The sequence below is a fragment of the Vanacampus margaritifer genome, chromosome 5 (assembly GCF_051991255.1).
Source record: "Vanacampus margaritifer isolate UIUO_Vmar chromosome 5, RoL_Vmar_1.0, whole genome shotgun sequence".
In the NCBI taxonomy this organism is placed as follows: Eukaryota; Metazoa; Chordata; class Actinopteri; order Syngnathiformes; family Syngnathidae; genus Vanacampus; species Vanacampus margaritifer.
The window spans coordinates 28,896,171-28,920,146 of record NC_135436.1 but is presented as its reverse complement, the minus strand read 5'-3'; the positions used below and the strand labels follow the sequence as shown (position 1 = coordinate 28,920,146).

At 39.6% G+C, this 23,976-nt stretch overlaps 1 protein-coding gene across 2 annotated transcripts in view; it reads left to right on the top strand.

Moving 5' to 3' along the window:
- Positions 1-21,471, top strand: part of LOC144052037 (glutamate receptor ionotropic, kainate 1) — a 33,401-nt gene extending 11,930 nt beyond the window's left edge. The window contains exons 2-16 of one of the 2 annotated variants that reach the window (XM_077565790.1): positions 2,094-2,261; positions 2,855-3,112; positions 4,474-4,655; positions 5,875-5,928; positions 7,111-7,284; positions 9,770-9,913; positions 13,392-13,499; positions 15,291-15,332; positions 15,577-15,690; positions 17,177-17,380; positions 17,470-17,693; positions 17,775-17,893; positions 17,974-18,191; positions 18,736-18,961; positions 20,322-21,471. In XM_077565790.1, the coding sequence (XP_077421916.1) occupies positions 2,094-2,261; positions 2,855-3,112; positions 4,474-4,655; positions 5,875-5,928; positions 7,111-7,284; positions 9,770-9,913; positions 13,392-13,499; positions 15,291-15,332; positions 15,577-15,690; positions 17,177-17,380; positions 17,470-17,693; positions 17,775-17,893; positions 17,974-18,191; positions 18,736-18,961; positions 20,322-20,611 (2,525 nt within the window). In that variant the 3' untranslated portion in view covers positions 20,612-21,471. The remainder of the gene's footprint in view (positions 1-2,093; positions 2,262-2,854; positions 3,113-4,473; positions 4,656-5,874; positions 5,929-7,110; positions 7,285-9,769; positions 9,914-13,391; positions 13,500-15,290; positions 15,333-15,576; positions 15,691-17,176; positions 17,381-17,469; positions 17,694-17,774; positions 17,894-17,973; positions 18,192-18,735; positions 18,962-20,321) is intronic. The other variant, XM_077565791.1, reaches the window with a different exon arrangement.
- Positions 21,472-23,976: the final 2,505 nt, after the last annotated feature.

Genomic DNA, 23,976 nt, shown 5'->3' with positions numbered 1-23,976 from the left:
AAAAACTGTAAAATAAAAAGTAAAATTCTGTTATATGAAAGTTTGCTTACAGTGCTGTCAAAATAAAAAAAAGTTTAAAAAGACAAACAAAAAAATTGTAATTTTCCAGCAGCTGCGGCACGAGAAAAATACTGTGAAATAACAAGAGAATGACCTTCTCGTAAAAACTTTTTTTTTTTTTACAATTTTTTTTTTTTTTTTTTTTTACAGTGCATAGAGGCGTAACAAGCATTTATTATTATGAGCTATAATGATGTTGCTTTGCAGTGGTGTACAAAATGCACTGCATCACACTAAGAGTTGCTCATCATGTAGCTCAAAGTGACGTCTGTGTCGACGGAGGGTTCATCAGTGAAGATTTAAAGCTTAAGACAAAAACATTTGCAGAGCGTCGCATCTGCCGCGCCGGAGTCAAAAGGACGATCAAACAAGTTCAACAAACTATGAAACAACATACGAGAGAGAGAGAGAAGACATGAATAAGACGTATATCCGGCAGTGATGAAGACGACCTGCAGTGACCCCGTAAGCGCGGTCTGATGTGTCTCCTTGTCCCAACGCGTTTCCCAAAAGCCGTGCGGGAATGTAGGCCGTGCAAATAGGACGAGGCTGGCCGAGGTGAAGCTTCTCGCTGAATGGGATTAAATCTGCTTTCAGACTCCAGTGACATGACCCAAGGACATCTGCGCAATATTATGTCATATTTACAATCAGGCAAAGCAAATATGGACGATGGAGAGTGAGGCTGTAAAAAATGATGAATGAATGCTTTCTTTCTATATTTTTGCAATTAAAACTGAGCAGTTAAATTCCTTGCTGTCATGTTTCGGTTCTGTGGAGTCGGGTTTTTGTTTTGTGTTCCTTGTCTTTCCCCTCGTCTCGTTATGCGCAACCACGTCCTCCTGTGTGTCAACCTATCAGTGCCCTCAGCCGCTTGTGTCTTCCCCAGGTGTGTCTTGTCAAGTAATTGGTGTTGGTGTATTTAGGCCCCCGTCCACACAACAACCAGTTTCAATGTTTCCTCACAAGTTTCTTACCGTTTAAGCCGTTCGTCCACATGACGAAGCGGTTTCAGAGCTTGAAAGTCTTTGTCACAGCCAAGCTTTCGTCACAGGCAAGCTTTCGTCACAGCCAAGTCTTCGTCACGGTCAAGTCTTCGTCACAGTCAAGTCTCCGTCACAGCCAAGTCCTCGTCACAGCCAAGTCCTCGTCACAGCCAAGTCCTCGTCACAGCCAAGTCCTCGTCACAGCCAAGTCCCCGTCACAGCCAATTCTCCGTCACAGCCAAGTCCTCATTACAGCCAAGTCCTCGTCACAACCAAGCTTTCGTCACAGCCAAGTCTTCGTCACAGCCAAGTCTCCGTCACAGCCAATTCTCCGTCACAGCCAAGTCCTCATCACAGCCAAGTCCTCGTCACACCCAAGTCCTCGTCACACCCAAGTCTCCGTCACAGCCAAGTCCTCGTCACACCCAAGTCCTCGTCACAGCCAAGTCCTCGTCACACCCAAGTCCTCGTCACAGCCAAGTCCTCGTCACAGCCAAGTCCTCGTCACAGCCAAGTCTCCGTCACAGCCAAGTCTCCGTCACAGCCAAGTCCTCGTCACAGCCAAGTCCTCGTCACAGCCAAGTCTTTGTCACAGCCAAGTCAGGTCCTGTCTGGTCAGGTCCTGTCCAGTCACAACAACCAGCCTATTCACGTCCTGTCCAGTCAAGACGACCAGTCCAGTCACGTCAACCAGTCCAATCATGTCCTGTCCTGTCAAGTCCTGTCCAGTCAAACTACGTTATGTCAGACCCTGTCGAGTTACGTCCTGTCCACGCCCATCAATTCACGGTTGTCCCTTTTTCCTATGTTTTATTAAAGTTCCACGTATTACCCTTGTTTCCTGTCTCACTGCCTTAATTTCCCGCTCTTGGGTCCACCATCCCTCAACCAATCATTCCACTCTGAATAATTTACTCTTCCAAGTAAATAAAATAAAATTGACTCTGTAGCTACTTTGTGTATGAAATGCACTATAAAGCTGCCTTTCCTTGCGTATTGCCTGCTCACACCCCATTTGACCTTTTTTTTTTGTTGGTGTCGACCCAGGCGGCATCTTTGAGACGCTGGAGACGGACCCCATCAGTGTGGAGGAGCTGGCCTTTAAGTTTGCAGTCACCAACATCAACAGGAATCGGACCCTCATGCCAAACACCACGTTGACCTACGACGTCCAGAGAATAAATCTCTTTGACAGCTTCGAGGCCTCCAGAAGAGGTCGGAATTAGTGCTCGTCACGATCGAATATTGTTAGAGTCGATTAATCAACTGGTCAAATTCATTTTATCTGTTTGTTTATCTCGTATTTGTATAGTGATTTAAGAAAAAAAGGGATTGATATTGTACTATGTTACCGGTTCAATCATTGTTTTCCAAAGTAAAAACAGATGTTGGCAAATGTCTCATTTTGATTAAACACAGAAGATAAGCAGTCTGCAAAGGACTACAGAAATCAGTGAACAATTACCAGAGGTGGCAAATCCAGCCCCTGATGCTAGCTAGCTAGCTCCCTAGCAGGTAAACGAGCACCATGGGAGCTAGCTAGCTAGCACTTGGGGCTAAAGCCAAACTGTAGCAGGGTTTTCACTTTCTGGACTTGGATTTGCCACCTCTGACAATTACTGTTGATATGCTGAAGCATTTTGACAATTAAAAAAAAAAAAGGCTCCTAACAATTATTCCATTATTAAAATAGTTGGACTTGAAGACTACTGTACATGAAGAGTAAAATCCCAAAATGAAAGCGTGTTCTCGTCATTGTCATTTTCCGATTTGGCCGTTGACCCGTTTTTGTCTTTCTCAATTGCCAGCCTGCGACCAGTTGGCACTGGGCGTGGGTGCCGTGTTTGGACCGTCGCACAGCTCGTCGGTGAGCGCCGTCCAGTCCATTTGCAACGCCCTGGAAGTCCCTCACATCCAGACGCGTTGGAAGCATCCGTCCGTGGACAACCGAGACAGCTTCTACATCAACCTCTATCCCGAATATACCTCCATCAGTCGAGCCGTGCTGGACATCGTGCAGTACTACAAGTGGAAGACGGTCACCGTGGTCTACGAGGACGCCACGGGTAGGTTTTGACTTGATTTTGCAAGGCCCACAGAATATTATGTTCTATTGCTGTAAAAACATAGACAGATTAGAGTCGCTTCTTTCGTCAGGACAAAAAAGTGTATTTATCTGTTTCTGTTTTGCAGCAAGTAGCATTAGAATACAGCTAAGTTTCATCATTATTCACAAATCTGTTTATATTAGTGGGGGAAAGAGCTTTTTTGCAACATGGCCCTGATTGGTCTCTTATACTCTGCTGCACCTGCTGGCCATTTTTGTAATAACTACCATTGCTTCAAGCATTCTCTTAAGAGTTTAGAGGTTGTTATGCTCTAGGATTTAAAAAAAAAAACATGTAAAAAAAACGTATAAATACGTCATTGGAACCATGGCATTTAAAAAAAAATAGAACATATTTATACGTCTTTGGGAGCAAATGAGTTAATATTGTTCCCAATCAGTTAGTGAGCCCTTCCCCTTTTCCGATAAGATCTATCCACCTCACAGGTGTGTATGAGTGCACGTTTATGGCCTAAAATGCTAATCCCAATTATTTATTATTATTCATCACTTTAGGGAAAACATCTACATTTTTACTGCACTACTTTTCAACAAACAATATCTAGTTTTTAGAGCAAAATGAATGTCTAATCATTTCAGAATAAATGATACCAATAAATTAATTAACAAGGGCAAACTGAATAAATAAAATGTTCTTGTTTAAAAGGAACCCAGACTGTCATGACAATTTTGCTTTATATTATGCATTTGGTTGTTAATAACATAAATATGAGATTCATTTTTCAAAAATCATTTCCAGTTTAATACATTTTGTAGAAATTTTATTTGGACGTACGCCGCCATTGTTATTTACGTCGCAACCCATTCAGTACGTTCTTCTTCTTCTACATTGCGCTTGTTGTAATTTTCGCCCCCTGGTGGCGGATGAGAAAGTGCTTGATTCAATAAATATCGCTAACGATCAGATGACTCAAATCGTGGCAATCAAAATTGTAATCATGATAAAAAATTGAATTATGCAGCCCGACAGATGTGAAATACCAAAAATGTTGATTAGATAGCACGGCTATTGCACAGGTGTGCCTTACACTGCCTACAATAAAAGGCCGCTCTAAAGCGTAGTTTTCTCATACATCTTTTGACATTTCAAGTTTTTCTAGATTTTTCAAATTGAACGGGTCATTTTGACCCGCTATGTAACATACAGCCGTCACAACTTTGTTCATCTGTAACACGACTTGCCATGTGTCACACTTTGTAACTTCTCCAATTTGGATGATTCTATGAAATTTTGTATAACATTTGTGATGATGAAAAATGATTTGGGGGTCAAATAATGATGCCGTTTGTGTGCTGAAGGCCTGATTCGCTTGCAAGAGCTGATCAAAGCTCCGTCGAGATACAGCATCAAAATCAAGATCCGCCAGCTGCCAATCGGAAGCAAAGACGCTCGGCCGCTCCTCAAGGAAATGAAGAAGGGGAAAGAGTTTTACGTCATCTTCGACTGCTCCTACCAAACGTCGGCTGACGTCCTCAAGCAGGTCAACCACTGCAAACTCACCGAAACACACACGACGGCACGGGTTCTCAAGCTTTTTGTGCCAAGAAGAAAAGACCCCCGCATAATCCAAACATAGCCAACATGTGTGTTCCAAAAGAAATTAAAAAATTGCCAATTTTAGACAACATTTACAATAAAAAAAAACAAGTTTTTTTTTTTTTTTTTTTTTGATAAATAGGGAAGGAGAGGAGCCAGTGAAGAGGTGAAAAAAAGGGTTGGCAGGATTCTCACATTAATCTCAGAATTCGTACTTTAAAGTGAGAATTCTGAGATTAAAGTCTCGAATCTCCGAATTCAGATTTTAATCTCAGAATTCTGACTTTAATCTTAGAATTTTGACTTTAAAGTGAGAGTTCTGACTTAAATCTCAGAATTTAGATTAAAGGCAGAATTCTGACTTTCAGAATTCTCACTTTCAAGTCAGAGTTCTGAAAATAAAGTGAGAATCCTGCCAACCCTTTTTTTCACCTCTTCACTGGCTCTTCTCCTTCCCTATTTATATCTAAAAAAAATAATAAAAAAAACGTAATTTTTTTGGTGGGGGGGGGATGGGGATGTTCTCTTCTCTTTTTTTTCCTCTTCACTGGCCCTAATTCTCCTCCGGAAAAAAAAGTTGTCATGTTACAAGAGCAAAGTCGTCCTTATTCAAGTTGGTTGTGATGTAACATCAACAATGGTTGTAAGAGGGTGTGCGCACTTGTGCAACCACATTATTGCAGTTGTTCAAGAAAGTCAAGTGAGGCGTGCAGGTCACACCAATAGAGGGAAAAAGTTTTGTAACAATTCATGTTGGTCTCATTTTTTTAATATCACAAAAAGTTGGCATTCGAATGGGGGTGTGTAGACTTTTTATATCTGATGTAAATAATTTTGGCTACTAACTTGCTATTAGAAATCCAACTTGTCAAATAAAATTTTCCCGTTTTATCGCCTGATAATTATGCTTATATAATGTTCATTTCATTCCTTTAAAAAAAAAAAAGGTCACATTTTTGTAGCGTAGCGGCTAAAAATGCAACAGACAATTTAGGAATCCAAGTAGCTTTAGTCTTAATATTGAGCACGCCGCGCAAGATTAGTCAAATGTGTTTCCGGCCGAATCTCAGCAGAGTTGAAAGTTCCCATTTAGAAGCAAAATCTGCATGGAAAATGAATTGCAAGCTTGCTTCTAAAGCATTCTGCCTTTCAACCCTTTGCAGATCCTGTCCATGGGGATGATGACGGAATATTACCACTTCTTCTTCACCACGCTGGTAAGCAGCCAAGAGTGACTCAAAAATAATCCACAAAGTCGCAGCCCGAAGTAGGTTTGCTCACATGCACCCTCCAAACACAATGTCAGAGGCTCTAATTATTATAATGTGATTGTCGTTGTTAAAGTTCAACATCATCAAAAAAAAAAAAAAAAAAAAAGTCCTCCGCGTCTTTAAATTAATTTGACCATAACCTTCACCTAGTGCAGCGAAAATTAAACAGAAACTCTTAAAATCCACAGTCAAAACTAAACAATCTGAATAATATGATCTTTGCTCATGCTAACATTCTCTTAGCGCAACAGGAACGCAACAGAACAAACTGAAAATAATCCATCAGCTCAAAAGTAACAATTGCTTACGCGCAACTGCTCACAAAGTCGTCAAATCATCTAACTAATGTGATTGCTACTAACAAACTAACACAATAGAAATCAAACAATGATTTGAAATCATCCGCCATGTCAAAAGTACGCTCATTTGCATAAGCACGCTTGTGAGGTCGAGGCGTCATCCGAATAATGTGATTGTTAGTCGCGACAACCTCCATCTGACATAACAGAAATCAAACAAAACGTGTCGATATAATGTACAAAATCAAAACCAAGTTCATTTGCAATCAAATTTAAAACCACTCCACAAAGTCAAAACTATCCTTGCACAATAGAAATAAAACGCAAAGTCATCCAAATGCAGTAATCCACACAAGCAGGCGCTCACTCGCAACCGAGACGCGTCACCTGGTTAGCGCAAGGTGTTATTAATGATTTGACTCCCACCCCAACACTCACTCGACAAATGAAAGGCAGTTTGCGACGACGGAGTCCGAACCCAAGACACGCTTAGGACCGCCCCCTCATTTGAATAACATTTCGTCCTGTCTGCAGCGCGAAATAAATAAATGTGAGAGCAGAACATTTTTCTTTCTTTCTTAATATTTAAATTAATTTATATATTTATTTTTGTATTTATTTTTATTTTTTATTTTTATATATTTATGGATACATTTTTTTTGGTGTCATTTTTACTTCTATTTGTATTATTTTTTTTAATTAAATTTTTGAATTATATTTTTTATATCCGTTTTTGTTTTCACTTTTAGTCATTTATTTATTTTTTATTTTGGCAGTTTTGGACCCCCCCAAAAAAGTCAACTTTTAATGTAATGAATTTCCCCGGCAGGACCTGTTTGCGCTGGACCTGGAGCCGTACCGCTACAGCGGCGTCAACATGACGGGCTTCCGGCTGCTCAACATCGACAACCCCAAGGTGGCCTCGGTGGTGGAGAGGTGGTCCATGGAGCGGCTGCAGGCCCCCTCCAAGGCCGAGACGGGAATGATGGAGGGCATGATGACGGTCGGAAACCACAATCAAATCCAAATCGACACATTTCACCATCAAATGATTTGAAAATGGCAAAATGTGGGGAGCGCGACAGCATTTTTAATGTTGATGATAATCATAAAAATGTCAAGAAAGGAAAAAAAAACCCGCAAAGTTGTTGGCGATGGAGGCTCATCCACTCTGAGAAGTTTTCCGCTCAAAGGGGGTGCGCGACCCAACAATAAATAGGACACATTTGGACAGTGGAAGAGCTTGTTAAGCGGCTCCACTTGTACTTGTTTATCTGCTTTAATGAGGCTCATTAAAAGATAACGCCGGCTATTTACAGATCTTCAGCATTGGTAAACAAAATTAATCATCATAACACCCCCCCCCCCCCCCCAGCAAAAAGCATGCTAGCATTACTTGTGAACTGTACTCTGATAGATATAAGCACGCAAACATCTATTTCGGGAAATAATAATTAGGATCTTCTGATAGCTCTCATTAATGTGGAGCAGCGTTACAGGTTAATATAAAAAAAAAAAAAGTTCCTGATAAGGGGATCATTTCTCTCACCGGTTATTAATGACAAGTGCCACCGTGCACAGTAGAAATGAAAACAAGTAGAAATCATCTAAAGAGTAGTGAAAATACTGTGTTAAGTATGTGTCGCGATCACTCATGACATGCCGATCGTTTCGCTCGCCATTTATTAATTGCAAGTGTCACCTTGCGCAATAGAAAAAAAAAACAAGTAGAAATAATCACAAAAAAAAAGTGACGCGCGCGCTTAGTCAAATGTACAAAATATGTGTCATGATCGCTCACAATATTACGATCATTTCTTTTGCCAGGTATTAATGACAAGTGTCACCTTGCACAGTAGAAATTAATAGAATAGAAGCAATCTAAAGTGTAAAAAAAAAAAAAGTCCCGCACGCTTGGTCAAATGTTCAAAGTCCGCGTCATGATTTCTCAAGACGTGGTGATCGTGTCGCCCGTCAGTTATTAATGAAAAGTGTCACATTGCACAATAGAAATGAAAAGAACAACTAGAAACAATCTAAAAAGTCCCACATGCTTGGTCCAAAGTACGTGTCATGATTACTCATGACATGGTGATCATGTCCCTCATCAGTTATTAATTTCAAGTGTCACCTTGCACAGTAGAAATGAATAGAACTAGAAACAATCTAAGAGTATAAAAGTACAATAGAAAATAATACAAGTAGACATAATCTAAAGTGTAATAAAAAAGTGCCGCGTGCTTGGCCAAAGGTGCAAAATACGTGTCATGATCACTCACGATATTCCAATCATTCACCACTTATTAATTACAAGTGTGACCTTGCACAATAGAAATGAATAGAACTAGAAACAATCTAAAGATAAAAAAAAAACTCCAGCAACCTTGGTCAAATGTCCAAAGACCGCGCCATGATTTCTCATGACATGCCATGTCTCTCGTCGGTTATTAATTACAAGTGTGACCGTGCACAATAGAAATTAAAACAAGTAGAAGTAATCTAAAGAGTAATGAAAAAGTGTTGACTGTTTTATGTGTCACGATCGCTCATGGCATGCCGATCATTTCTCTCGCCACTTATTCATTACAAGTGTGACCTTGCACAATTGAAAATCATACAAGTAGACATAATCTAAAGTGTAATAAAAAAAAAAAAGTGCCACGTGCTTGGTTAAAATTGCAAAGTAGATGTCATGATTGCTCACGACATTATGATCATTTCTCTTGCCGGTTATTAATGACAAGTGTCACCTTGCGCAATAGAAATGAATAGAACTAAAAACAATCTAAGAGTACAGCGAGAGCTAATAAAAGTGCTGCACGCTTGGTCAAATTCTCAAAGTGCGTGTCACGATCGCTCACGACATTATCATTTCTCTCGTCAGTTATTAACTCTTTGACTGCCAAAAACGTTAAATAACGTTTAGTAAAATCCTATGGAGGAGTGCCAAAGACGTTAAAAGACGTTTGTTTCAAAACAGAGGTGAAACTAACCATTTTCTATTGTTGATTACTGAAAAACGGAATAAGGTAGAAACAAACTTGTTTTTTCTGATGAAAGATGAGAGTCCAATCTTTCATTTGGTAGTATGTGTGTTTCCATAGTCCAAACACATAATTTTCTGTGGACCTTGAAAGATCAGTCAAAATGCTTAAATCGGCTGGCACTGGCGACATCCCGTTTCTGAAAACGTCTGGCAGTCAAAGAGCTAATAACAGGTGTCACCTTGCACTATAGAAATGAAAAAAAAGAAAAATTTGCTCACTTGGTCACCTGCAGTAACTATGTGTGATAATTGCTCAAGACATGGTGATCTTTCTCCTCGCCAGTTCATCATAACGATCAACTATAGCACAATAGAAATGAACAGAATGGCTACACATGATCTGAAATCATTTGATTTAAGGGTAAAGAAGGCCTGGAAAGCATTTTTTTGTTCTTTCTTTGACGCCTTTGTAAGCGTTTGCACGATTGCTTTGTGCTTTCAGACGGAAGCGTCTCTGATGTACGACGCCGTCTACATGGTGGCGGCGGCCTCGCAGCGCGCCGCCCAGCTCACCGTCAGCTCGCTTCAGTGCCACCGACACAAGCCCTGGCGCTTCGGGGCCCGCTTCATGAACATGCTCAAAGACGTGAGTCGGCTTCCGCTTAAAGACGACGCGACTTTGAGGCCGCTTTCACCCTCAACCGTCCTGCTAGCCAACAGCTAGCTGCTAGCACATTCTTTTCCTGTGTACGACAGCTTGATCCGATTTGATTTTTTTGCGTGTGAAATAATTCATTTAAATGTGAAATCATTTATTTTCATAATGCAGTAATAGCAAATTCATTCTCATTTTCTGCATAATTTAACTAGATGATGAAAAGATTCATTCTCATTTCTAAAATGCATCATTCATAATTAATTTAATTCTAATAGCTACAAATGATTTAATAAACAGGCGTAAAATATAAATTGCTAAATTTTAAATAAATCCATTAAGAATTATTGAATACATAAATAGATGCTGAATGTCAATAATAGGGTATTGTAAACATTTCTTTATTTGTAATAAATCAATTATTTACTAAAATAAATACATGCTAAATGCCTATGATAAATTGTTTTACCAATTGTATTTATTTGAAATAAATGTATTTATAAATTTTTCAATAAAATAAAGGAGTGGCAGTAATATATTATTTCACTTTTGCTCATTTGTGTTAAATAAATAAAGCAATTATTTCTTGTAAAAAAAATGAATGCAAATGTCTATAATAAATTGTTCATTTTATTAATATTTTTCTATTTACAACAAATTAATTAAACAAATAAATAAATAAAAAGATAAATAAATATTTTTGGCAATTGAAAAAAAAGGTTGGTTTAAATGTGTTTGTCTATTTTATAATGTGTTCTTGTGGAAAAAATGTTCGGTTGACAGATTTTACTAAAATGCTTCAATGTTATTGTCTTGTGTAACGTTACAAAAAAAAAAAAAAGATTTTTTCCCGATTATTATTATCCAATGAAAAAGGCTAATATCAGCTGATTAAAACAGCTTTGGCGACATTATTGATATTTCTTGAACAGAGCCAAATGTTACCAAAATTGCTGTTAGCGGGATCGTCGCTTATGTTTTTGTGAAATGAACACAAAACAAACCATTTGGCGTGCAACAAACAATTTGTCTTGATGGTTGCTCGGCCGCTGTGCGCTTTCATTAGCGTGTCTACATGACACGCTAATCCCCGATGTTGTCATGCGGCGGCACACTAATGACACCGGCAGCGCATGATCAACACGTTTGATTGGAGTGGATTTAAAAAGGGCGACTTAATGGCGGCGTTTCATCTGGATTTAGCGGTCAAGTCGGCAACACAGATGTGCCGACTGATTGAAGACGAGCCTTAGCCACGCCGTAGCCTCCTCTACATGAACGGAGGGAAACAAATTGGACCGCACTTTAAGAGAAACTGAAAAGGCCGGCAGGAAAACTCGACTTTCAAGCAACGGGACGATTCGTTACACTGCGGAACATTTGCCAATTGTCTTATCTCTGAGGAGAAGACGCGAGATGGCTGGATGATCAAAAATGGTGCATTCAGGTTTTCTATTTAAAAACGGCACCAAGCAACATGTTCTAATAATAAAAAAATATCACCCATTTTTTTTTTTTTTTAAACGGGTCTGCTAACTGTTGCAAATTACGACGGTGTATTCGGGCCCCGTCAATTTTTTTCTTTTTCACAAGGAGTGGGGGTTGGAGGGGGGGGGGGTTGTTAGGCGTTGGCGTTTTGTAATATTACGAGAAAAAACGTGCACATTTGCAAGTTTATAAAGTGGCAAATTTGCAAGAAAAAAACCCTCAGAAACGTACGCAAAATACATAGCGTACTACTCGGATGTTTGTGCCAATACATTTGGGTTGGGTTTTCAAAAGAAGGAGGTAGTAATTGCTTTAGCAGAGATTAACTCTTTGACTGCCAAAAACGTTAAATAACGTTTAGTAAAATCCTAGGGAGGAGTGCCAAAGACGTTAAAAGACGTTTGTTTCAAAACCGAGGTGAAACTAACCATTTTCTATTGTTGATTACTGAAAAACGGAATAAGGTAGAAACAAACTTTTTTTTTCTGATGAAAGATGAGAGTCCAATCTTTCATTTGGTGGTATGTGTGTTTCCATAGTCCAAACACATAATTTTCTGTGGACCTTGAAAGATCAGTCAAAATGCTTAAATCGGCTGGCACCCACGGCATCCCTTTTCTGAAAACGTCTGGCAGTCAAAGAGTTAAGTGAATTTATTCAGATGTATATTTATTTGCACATTTATGTTTCCAGAATTCTTATTTACACATTCATACTTTTTTTTATGTACAAGTAGCTAAGTTGATGTGTCGAATCTGCTTCTCTCCATCATTCACTTGCATTTACCTAAAGTATGCTAGCTTCTGATTGGTTAGTGTTTAGTCAGCTGACCAGGATCAGGAAGTGTTGTTGCTGTAGTATGACGACTAAAGTTTAAATTAAGAATGATTCCGCCTCCATCCTTTTATAGTGTCCCATTAACCACCAACAAATCCTTGCTTTAAACTATAACAATGCTACTGTATGTGTATTTCTTTGTAAGTTTTTCCCCCACACATTTGCCACTTTATGAAGTGGCAAATTTGCGAGAAAAAAACGCACAAATTTGCCACTTAATAAAGTGGCAAATTTGCGAGTTTTTCAAGTTTTTTTTTAAACTAATAGAAATATGGCTTAATCTTTTTGTCATTGATGCAGACATTTTATAATAATTCATAAAATTGAGTTAACATTAAAATGATGTACTGTTAAAAACAAGTGTGATATTGATTTGTATTGTCATTTTTCTGCCACTAGATGGCATTTGTAAGACATTGGTGACAGCTCAGTGCATTTTTCTTTTCGCACGAAGAGCTATCTAATCTTTAACATGAAGTAACTAACAAATTGACTGATTGATTAATGCACGTTTTCAATTTTATTTGGCATTAACATGTATGCATTATTACTGAGAAATGTATCTAAATCTGGACCAAAACTAAAATGACGTATCACTTGACCAAATTCACCCAAAACTGTGCAGAGCAGCAAATGGCGACATATTCATGAAAATGGCGAGAGAAGGGACGGAAGGATGCGTGTGTGACATGATGAGTAAAAATGACGTTTTGTGCATCTTTTTGGATGAAAGCTTGACGAGGACGTGCATTGCTCAGACTGAAGCTGACTGTTATTCAAACCGAGCTCACTTCATTACCGGCGAGTGCATTCATGAGCCCCCCCCCGCTGCCCGCCCACCGCTCCGCACTCAGACCCGGGCCTTGCCTGCCTGTCCCATTTACATCATCATCATCATCTCGACACACTACACACACACACACGCGCACACTCACTTGAAATGTCCAGCCAATGCAGACATGCCCATTACGGCGCAACTCGCCGTTGTCTCCGGGACTGGCCCTAATGCAGCAGCGCTCATCAATTATTCATTTTCTCCTAATACTTGTTTACTTCTGCAGGAAACCGGATGGAGCATTTTGCTATATAACAATTTAGAACACAAATAATTGGGATTCATTGGTTGTCCCGCTTCTTCCCACAGGTGCAGTGGAACGGCTTAACGGGACAAATCGTCATTAACAAGACAGACGGCCTGCGCAAAGATTTTGATTTGGACGTGATCAGCCTGAAAGAGGATGGCTTGGAGAAGGTGAACCGTCTGACCCGCTTTTCTCTTGCTCTCAATTGACTCTTAAGCATATCAATTAAAAAAATGCTATCATTTTCATTTAGTGTTGAACAATACCAGGAGCAGTCCTGTACAAACTCATTCACTGCCACTGACGACTACTGACGTCAAAAATCCATTATTACTTTATTATTGCTATTTTATTTTATTATGAATTTAATTATTTATATATTTAATAAAGAAATAAAATAAATATATTATATATTCAATAAATGTTATTAATTTAATTTGATTAAAAATTATTATTATTTTATTATTATTGCTTTTCTCTTGGTCTCCATTTACTCTTAAGCATATAAAAAAAATACTGTAATTTTCATACCAAGAGCAGTCCTGTACAAACTCATTAACTGCCATTGACGACTATAGACGTCAAAAATCCATTATTACTTTATTATTGTTATTGTTATTTTATTATGAATTTTATGAATGTAATTATTTGATCATTTATATATTTAATAAAGAAATAAAATAAATATATATTCAATAAATGTTATTAATTTAATTATGAATTATTTTTATTATTGCTTTTATCTTTGTCTCAATTAACTATTAAGCATTTTTTTTTAAATGCTGTATATTTCATTTAGTGTTGAACAATACAATACAATAACTCATTCGCTGCCATTGACTGCTATAGACGTCAAAAAATCTTTTTTACTGGGCTGGCAGTGAATAAATTAAAGGAGACATATTATGTTTCTTTTTAAACGATTCAAAACTATTTACGAGTGACATGACAAAATACCCTCAAGAATTACATACAACACACCGAGTTATACTTGTCAAATATGTTTTTCGACGTGGAGGCGTCTCGTCTGTGAAATTCAAGTTTGTAAATCACTGTAATGACTACCAGATCCCTGCAGATGGCGGCGTTGCATCCCTTTGAATTTGAGATCAGCACTGCTTTTAAACCGAAGTTAAATATTAGGCGGTGAATTTCTGTCTGTCACGTTGATTATGAGGGAGAGAAAGACAAACCATGTTGAAAAAACTGAAACATTTTAAGGAAAAATGCAGCTCATGGAGTAAAAGTGTAAAAAGTCACTGAGGTTTCAACTACAACCGCGCGGCGAGTCAGCAATGCTTAAAGCGCATTTTATAGATGGATATTTGTAAATAAATAAAAAGCATTTTCACGGTCTTGTTTTTGTTGTTTTAAAGTTTGAGTTATGGGCAGAGGTGGCAAATCTATTAAGTAAAAACCCTGTCACAGTTTGGCTTTAACCCCAGGTGCTAGCTAGCTAGCTAGCTCCTTGGCTAGCTCCCATGGTGCTCATTTACCTGCTAGGGAGCTAGCTAGCTAGCTAGCCACCGTCATATTTATGCTTGACGAGCTCATTTTGTCCGCTTTTTGATCAGAAAAGGAAAAAGGCAAAGGAACGAGGCAAGAAAAAAAAAATCAGGGCAGAGAAGAGTCTCCTCGTCTTTTGCTAAGCTTGGCGTTTATATTGTCACAAAAGACACGAAAAATCAGCCAAAAATGTTCGCAGTTAAAAAGGCCACATTTGCATAATATTAGACAAACTTTATTCGAAAAGACGGAATACTTCCATAATATGTCTCCTTTAAAAACACTTCTTCAAATGTTTACAATGACTGAAATTGCAGCACGACTCGTTACAAGTTGCAACTCAACGCAAACGAGTCATTGTTCGCTTCCAACCTCATTTTGCTCCATTATCTTTTAAATGTTCAATGTCATCCATTTTAAAGTGCTTTTTCTTGATTGTTTTTTTTTTTTGCAAGATAATCGCAGGCAACAATCGCCTGAATAAAGTGTGGAAAAAGGTCTGTACTTTAGCTGCCCCCAAAGCAGACTAAAGGAATAGTAACGCTGTTTACTAATCAACTTCTTGTGGTCTGAATTTCCCTTTTTTTTTTCTCCCTTTACTCCCGCAAACGTGTCCACGTCTGGTCTCTCATCTGTTGTGCGTTGTTGATTTTCCCTTTCGTGTCGCTCGTGTACGGTGGCTAAAGCCAAAGTTTGCGGCCTGGTTGGATTGTCATCTGTACATTTTTGTTTTTTTAACAGATTGGCGTGTGGAACTCGCAGACTGGCCTTAATTTAACAGAAAGCAACAAGGACTCCAGCACAAACGTCACCGACTCCATGGCCAACAGGACCCTCATTGTCACCACTATTCTGGTACGCGAAATAGAGGGACTGAGCTCCGCCACAAATAACAACAACAAAAACCTACACAGTAAATTTGATTCTATTTAGAGTGCGACCAAATAGCCTCAGTTTTTATACTTGGAAGAGAGTAAAATAAAGAGTTATGCTCTCCTCTTGGAGATTAGCAAACAGTAGGAGGGGCATAACGCAGGTGGTAGTGTGGCAGTCTCCCAAGCTGAAGGTCGTAAGTTCCTTCCTGAACCCTTGAGTGACTTTTTTTCTCAATTCTTTATTTTACTCTTTTCCAAGTGTAAATATTACTCTAAAACTTGGTCCCCCTCTAAATAGAGTCAAATTTACTCTACAGAATTTACTGTGTAGAATAAATGATGCCCCTCATCTAAAAATAATTGTTGCTGCTTGTATAATATAATTTTTACGGAGACCCTAAAGTGACATGTTTTTGTTTTTTTAAATGTTTCTCAATAGGACCAAAAAAACATTCTCATTCTAACATAGTTTCTCATGAAGATAAGAATTTTTTTTTTTTTTTACAAATGAGAAAGTTTCTCATTAGGACGATGGCCGTTCTCATTAGGACAAGAACTTTTCTCGTTAGGATGAGAAAGTAGTCCACTGCATGCAAGCACGGGAGACACTATAACTACTTTCTTTTTCTTTGCATTTATGAGTGAAAATGACCTACGACCAGTTCCTATTTGAAAAGCTTTTCACCTGGGACTTAATTATAAGGGCATTGCTGTTTTATTTGCAAAGTGCCAAAGCTATGTGATGTCTGAGAGACATTGAAAATGACGGAAGTCTTGTAGTTTGCTAAATAAGATAATGCTCACAGGTTAAAAAAATAAAAAAATAAATTCTCATTGTGGGAATGCTGAACAGTATTCCCACTAGAATTAGAATTAGGTATGGGATTTTTATTTATTTTTTTAATAGGTTTTAGGTGAACTAATGAATACACACACACTCACACGCACGCATGCACACACACATATTCACCCACATACAAAAAAATAAATAAAATACAATATATATATATATATATATATATATATATTTTTTTAAAAAAAAAATTGAAAAAAGGAGAGCAATGATGATGACATGTCAAATCGGTAAAATTACCGAATGAACAATACTGAGCTCTCCAGAAAAAAAAATATGAAAAAAAGAAAGAATTAGAATTAGAATGAGAAACGTTCTGGTCGTGATCACCCTCCTACCGCCCACGTCCCTCAACGTAAATGTCAAACTCATCTTACCCTAAAAAAATAAGGACAGACGACGTGGTTTCAAAAGCTCTCAGAACAGTCAAGATGCATCACTTTCACATATACTTGATCAATTACTACTTTCCTATGAGCTAGCCAAAGACTTTGACTTTCAGAAAGAAGAGCGCAAAAAACACACTAATAGATGTTTTTTTTTTTCAGGAAACAGTTGACGTTTCCACAGAAACTGTATTGATGTCATGAATTCCTTTTGCTGCCGTTTTCAGGAAAATCCCTACGTGATGTACAAGAAGTCCGACAAGCCGCTGTACGGAAACGACCGCTTCGAGGGCTACTGCCTGGACCTCCTCAAGGAGCTCTCCAACATCCTGGGCTTCTCCTACGAGGTCAAGCTGGTGTCGGACGGCAAATACGGCGCCCAGAACGACAAAGGGGAGTGGAACGGGATGGTGCGCGAGCTCATCGACCACGTGAGTCGCTCGCCGCGAGTCCGTTTGAGGACTCTTGTGGGCCTCCGCGTCTGAGGGATCCCGGCGCTTTTTTGTGTGACGCTCGGCAGGTGGCCGACTTGGCGGTGGCCCCCCTCACCATCACCTACGTGAGGGAGAAGGTGATCGACTTCTCCAAGCCCTTCATGACGCTGGGCATCAGCATCCTCTACCACAAGCCCAACGGCACCAACCCGGGCGTCTTCTCCTTCCTCAACCCGCTGTCTCCCGACATCTGGATGTACGTTCTGCTGGCCTGCCTCGGCGTCAGCTGCGTACTCTTTGTTATTGCCAGGTAAACTGATCCGACTCGTCTTTCTTCTTATCGCAATTGATCCCAGGTATGTTCAGGAGCTGTTTCTGTTTGTCTGTCCAGGTTCACGCCGTACGAGTGGTACAATCCTCACCCCTGCAACCCCGACTCCGACGTGGTGGAAAACAATTTCACCCTCATAAACAGCGTTTGGTTCGGCGTTGGGGCACTCATGCAGCAAGGTGCGCTTCTTGGAGAAAAAAAAAAAAAAGGGCGCTTCTTGATTGGATGATTACAGCGTTGTGGTTTCGTCGTCTTTCAGGTTCCGAGCTGATGCCCAAGGCGCTCTCCACCAGGATAGTCGGTGGAATCTGGTGGTTCTTCACGCTGATCATTATTTCCTCCTACACCGCCAACTTGGCTGCCTTTCTAACGGTGGAGCGAATGGACTCGCCCATCGACTCCGCCGACGACTTGGCCAAGCAAACCAAAATCGAGTACGGCGCAGTCAGAGACGGCTCCACTATGACCTTTTTCAAGGTACGCCTTGTACGCGGTCAGAGGTGGCAAATCCAGGTCCAGAAAGTAAAAACCCTGCCACAGCCAGCCAGCTCGCTAGCAGCTAACGAGCACCATTAGGGCTAGCTAGCTAGCTAGCACCTGAGGCTAAATCCAAACTGCGGCAGGGGTTTTACTTTCTGGACCTGGATTTGCCACCTCTGTACACGGTTCCCTATTTGTGAATTCTCTCTGTAATGCTCTGAGATGCCACAAGATGGTGCCAACGCCCTGGCTTTTAGGGAAAGTAGTAATTCGGTAAAATGATTAATACATTGAAGGGACAGAGCCCTGCTGTGTAGAGCAAAAAAAAAACTGCTTATAGATACCACAAGATGCCAGCAAAAGACTACTTTTGTCCAAATGAAGCTCCTCAACTCACTTCAGAACTATCACCGCCAAAGCAAAACTGCCTGAGCTCAAAACTATTAATAGCGAGGGTTACTGAATCCAGAAGTTGCCGGTCTAATGACACCGAGCACAACGTCGATAATGTAACGTTAATTCTTCGACCGCCACCCAACAGAAATCCAAGATCTCGACCTACGAGAAGATGTGGGCCTTCATGAGCAGCCGGAAAAACACCGCCTTGGTGAAGAACAACCGCGAGGGCATCCAGAGGGTCCTCACCACCGACTACGCTCTTCTGATGGAGTCGACCAGCATCGAGTACATCAGCCAGCGCAACTGTAACCTTACGCAGATCGGGGGTCTGATAGATTCCAAAGGATACGGCGTGGGAACACCAATAGGTAGCCAACTTAGTCCTGACCCCCCCCCAACAAAAAAAAACAAGGGGCTCAGTAGTGACCTGTGGAATTCTTTCAAAATTTAGACCCTGACGTCCGTGTCACCTATGGTGAAATTCAGTAGGCATTTTTCAGGTTTACTTGATGGTAAATCAAGTCGGCCATTTTGGTTTAAAGCAGCCATTTTAGGGTCACTTTGGCTAATCCCAGTGGTCCTTTATAGATAAACTCGTCCACGATACTTTATCTAAATGCAGCCAAATACAGTAAACTGTACTTAAAAAAAAAATGGATGACGATAACGTGTGAGAATTTTCTATTTAATTGGTAAGGTTGGAAAGTCTCAAACACAAATCTGAAGAAATACTTTTAAAGGGATACTTGACTCACTGAGCCATTTTCAGTTCATATTTTGTCCGGAAAGAATTTGGTAATTTCTTTATTTTTCATGTACAATTGATACCGTAAAAAATACTATTTTTTTTAAGGTATTAATTGCACATGAAAATAATGTAAATAAAATAACTTTATATAAATCAGGGATGTGATTTGACCAAAGTGAAATTATCTGAAAATTTAGCCGGGGGTCTGGGGGCCGCTGGCACCCAGCTAGGTCCAGGGTCCGTGTTTTTAAGTACTTTCAATGCACTCACATGACAAAGAAATAGACAAAACAACAGCATAAATTTTCAATGTATATTGAACTATCCTATATAAAATGGCAGTTTTAGTCAACTCAAAATCAGTCACATTCAAAAACATTGGACTGCCTTTGCTTTTAAAAACTATCACTGAGAATATCATCATATCTAACTAATGTGATTACTAAGTTAACACATAAATAATGTTGAAGAGTTCAAATTTCATGAACAAATAATTGTATCATGACCAAATGAAAAGTAACTCATATTAGAGCATACCACAAATGTCTTTGTTATAGCAGAAGATGTTATCTGTCGGAGTCATGTGCATACACAATGAACTAAAAAAAAAAATAAATAAAAAAATCGGATTTCTTTTTTTTGGGGGAGATAAAAAAAAAAGCGGAATTCCGCGAATTAGCGGAAAAATCACATCCCTGATAAATACATAAAAAATGTAAAAATAACAATTTCTCAGAATATTGCCCCCACGCTCTAAAAATTTTTTTTTTTTTATACCATGTATGCGATGTCAATTTGTGAATAATCAGAGTTTTCGAGGCAAGGCAAGGCAATGCAACTTTATTAATATAGCACATTTCAAACACAAGGTAACTCAATGTGTTTCACGCAACAAAACATTAACAAACAGAACAAGCGAAGACAAAGCAAAGTTTTCACTATGGTTTGATGACTTGATGGTTTCGTGTTTTCTTCCGCAGGCTCCCCTTACAGAGACAAAGTGACCATCGCCATCCTGCAGCTTCAGGAGGAAGGCAAGCTGCACATGATGAAGGAGAAGTGGTGGCGGGGCAACGGCTGCCCCGAGGAGGACAGCAAAGAGGCCAGCGCGCTCGGCGTGGAGAACATCGGCGGCATCTTCATCGTGCTGGCGGCCGGGCTGGTCCTCTCCGTTTTCGTGGCCATCGGAGAGTTTATATACAAATCCAGGAAAAACTTGGACATCGAGGAGGTGAGCGTCGGCCAGTGCGAGTGGCACAACAAGTATTAGCCATCGGCGGACGCGCCCGAGGACTTGAACGCAACTTGGAGCGGCGCCCTTCAGATTTTCATGGGAAATGTCGGAACGTGTCCGACTGCATTGTTACAATCAAAACTTTTTCACCGCAGAGTTTAGTGTTTTCTGTAGTTTTGCTGTAGAGCTCATGAATATTTTAATTAGAAGAATTCATTCAAAAGTCCTTTGGGGGAGGATTAAAAGCTTGTCAGCGTTTGACATCATGATGCTTTACCATCATGGCCTTTCTGTTTTTATGCAAAAACAAACAAACACAAATTGTACTTTTTGTGTGTAATTCATGTTTTTTTTTTTGTGGGCAAGTCATGGTGAAATGGAATTCTTTGTTGTTAGGAGAACATTTGCATATTTAAAACAAACCGGTGTGCAATACTTATTTTTTGCACCTCGATTTCAAAACATTGTTTAATCATCAGTGATAATTGTTTTCAAATTTGTTGTATTTATTAAGTATGTGTTTTTTCTCTCTCGAGCATGTAAAGGCGTCGCATCAGAATTGTTTTCGAAGGAGAAAAAAAAAAAACGTTACGTGAAAACATTACATCCTTTTAACCCTTTGATTGCTGCTTGTTAAGTGTTGGTGTGTTGACTTTCTTATTTTGTCCCCTTTTGCTGCCATTTTCATGTCATACCTGAAACAATTCAGGTACATCACTGCAAGTCTTATTTTAAAGGGTACCTTGAGGTTATTCATGACGATCAAAATACTGCTGTAAACTAGCAAATGGATTTCTATTCGCTGCGAATTCAATATTTAAATTTGATACTCCGACTCACCAGAGGGCAGCATTTGACAACATTGGAGAGACAAATAAACAAGCTTTGTAAAAATGTGTTAAAGCGCATTTCTGTTGGTCGAAAATAATGAAAACATAAATTATTTATCATAACTAAACTTTTTTTTTTCTTTTTCAGCACTTTTAAGTTACATTTGAACATTCTCGAGGACCGAACTTGCCTACCCCTGGTTTAGCCAGTGGTTAAAGCCAAACTGTATCAGGGTTTAGCCAGTGGCTAAATGGTTTAGCTAGCCAGTGGCTAAATGGTTAAGCTAGCCAGTAGCTAAAGCCAAACTATGGCAGGATTTTTACTTTCTGGACCAGGATTTACCATTTCTAGAGACAATCTAGACTTGTCCTATACACTGCAGGCCCTTCTGATTTTTGCTATCTTCAGGCCTTCAACTTTACTTTTACGACTGTTTTATTATTATTATTATTATTATTATTTAGATCTCTGTATGGAATGTTACCAAATGGTCCAGTGGCGTGTGTGTGTGTGTGTGTGTGTGTGTGTGACTGCTGCTCCGCAAGTATTCAACTGTCAGCTAATCTCAAGTATCAAGAGCGCTAGCGCGTTTTGCTAGCCGCGGGGTCAATACGTCCGCTAGTGTCTCTCACTTGGCTGGCGGTTTACAGTGTTACAAAAACCCTCCTCATCCATAATCCTGTCAATGGAATAATAGCCCCAAAAATGAAGTTCACGGAGACGCGTCATCGGGTTAAGAGTCGCTCAACATCTTAGATACGATTAATGTTGTGTCACAAAAAGGTCAAGGACCTTATGTTGGGAATGATAGTCACGTATTGTGTCCTTCTCCGTGTGACCCCTGCGAGGCAAATTGACAATATTTTTGCAGATCAGAGGTGGTCTTAAAAACGAAAGCTACTTTTTGCCTGGCCGGTACATAATCTGCTAGCGATGTTGCGGCTCGTTCGCGGCAGGAAAATCGTAATATACTCGTGCGTTCTATTAGCCCGTGCGTATGTTGTGCGATTTAGCAAAAGCAAGTGGACAAAACTCCAGATGTTTTAATTAATTTCTAATCCCCCTGTTTCCTAATCCTTGCTAGCAACTCTTTGCCTTTCAGAGGGATAATCGCTCGTGTGATTGTAAAAGTACGCCCAAAGCAAACAAGCCACAATGTTACAATATCAATATCGATTTTTTTTGTTTGTTTCTCAATTAAAACATTCGACGGGTCGGCGTGGAGAGAAAACTGGCAGATCGAGTTCCTCTTTAAAAGCGTTTTGAGGTTTTGGTATTCTGATGAATTCCAGGATTGGGCTTAAAGTGCTTTCATTTTGTTTGCCGCTCTTTAATCTTCTAACCCTGCGTTCTTAATCACAACTGGGAGCAGGTTTTTAATCTGGCATGAATGAGGCCGCGGATTAGCAGTCCCTGACCTTGCCATGTCGCGCAGATGCTGCGGCTTCTTCCTCCTCCTCCTCCTCAAATCAAGTCTCTCTTTACGGAAAAAAGGGGGTCATCGTACCTTCCTTTTTGACCTTGCTGCTTTTATTATTTTTATGAATGAAAGACGCGGGGGGTTCGGTGAGAATCCGGATTGCAGAGAAGTAAAGGTCAGAAAAGCCACGTTTGAGCGGCATCAACTTGAGGATTGCGTGTCACGGCAGGGCCGGAAGGAGGCGGCGATGATATCTGATGTCTGGCCTCGTAATCCCGTGTTGGGTCGCGGTTTTGCGAGGTTGCTTGTGTGCGAGCGGCGACTTCTTGGGCGGGATCGCGACGGGAAGTTGCGCGACACACGCGCTTGCAAAAGTATTGGGACAGACGAAACGTCATCTCTCAGGTGCACAATTGATTGCCAACGGCGACCCGGGTTTCATTTTGGTTATGCTGGCAAATGGAGAAATGTAGAAGCAAACCTCGGCCTAGTTGCAGTTTGCTATTCATGCGGTTTTCTTATTTTAAGTACAACCTATCAGCGGCTATTTAAGTAACAGTTTTGAAGAAAATAAAGGATAAAAAAATATATGTAATGCTGGACTTTTAAAAAAAAAATAAAAAATCCAAAAATCAACATCAAATCAAATGTCCTTTTCGAGCCTGATATCGATTCATAAAACCAGGAATCTTTTTTTCCACATAAATTCAAAAGAAAATAGAATTTTAAGGCTGTTTTTTTTCTTGAAATTTACTGTTCATATGCTGACTTTTTGCACTATAAAAAAATCTGAATGCTTGTAAATGATATTTACAATTATTAAATAGAATTATGAAAATATTTTCATCTCATCAAACGACCTATTTTCAAATGCTGATTACGACAGAATGGGATAAGGTAGAAACATACATTTGTTTTCTAATGAAAGAATGGAACGCGATCTTTCATGTCAAAATTCAGTTTGCCTAGAAAGATGATTTAAAATGCTCAAAAGAGTTAAAAGAATGATCAAATGTGATCTAAAATTATGAAGTCCTAGCTTTTGGATTTTGGTGGAATTAAACACGTTTGATGATGCTGTGCTCTGTGGAAGACACAAACTATTGACATTTGGTTGCCTTTTGTTGTCTCAAAACAAAACCGACGCAAC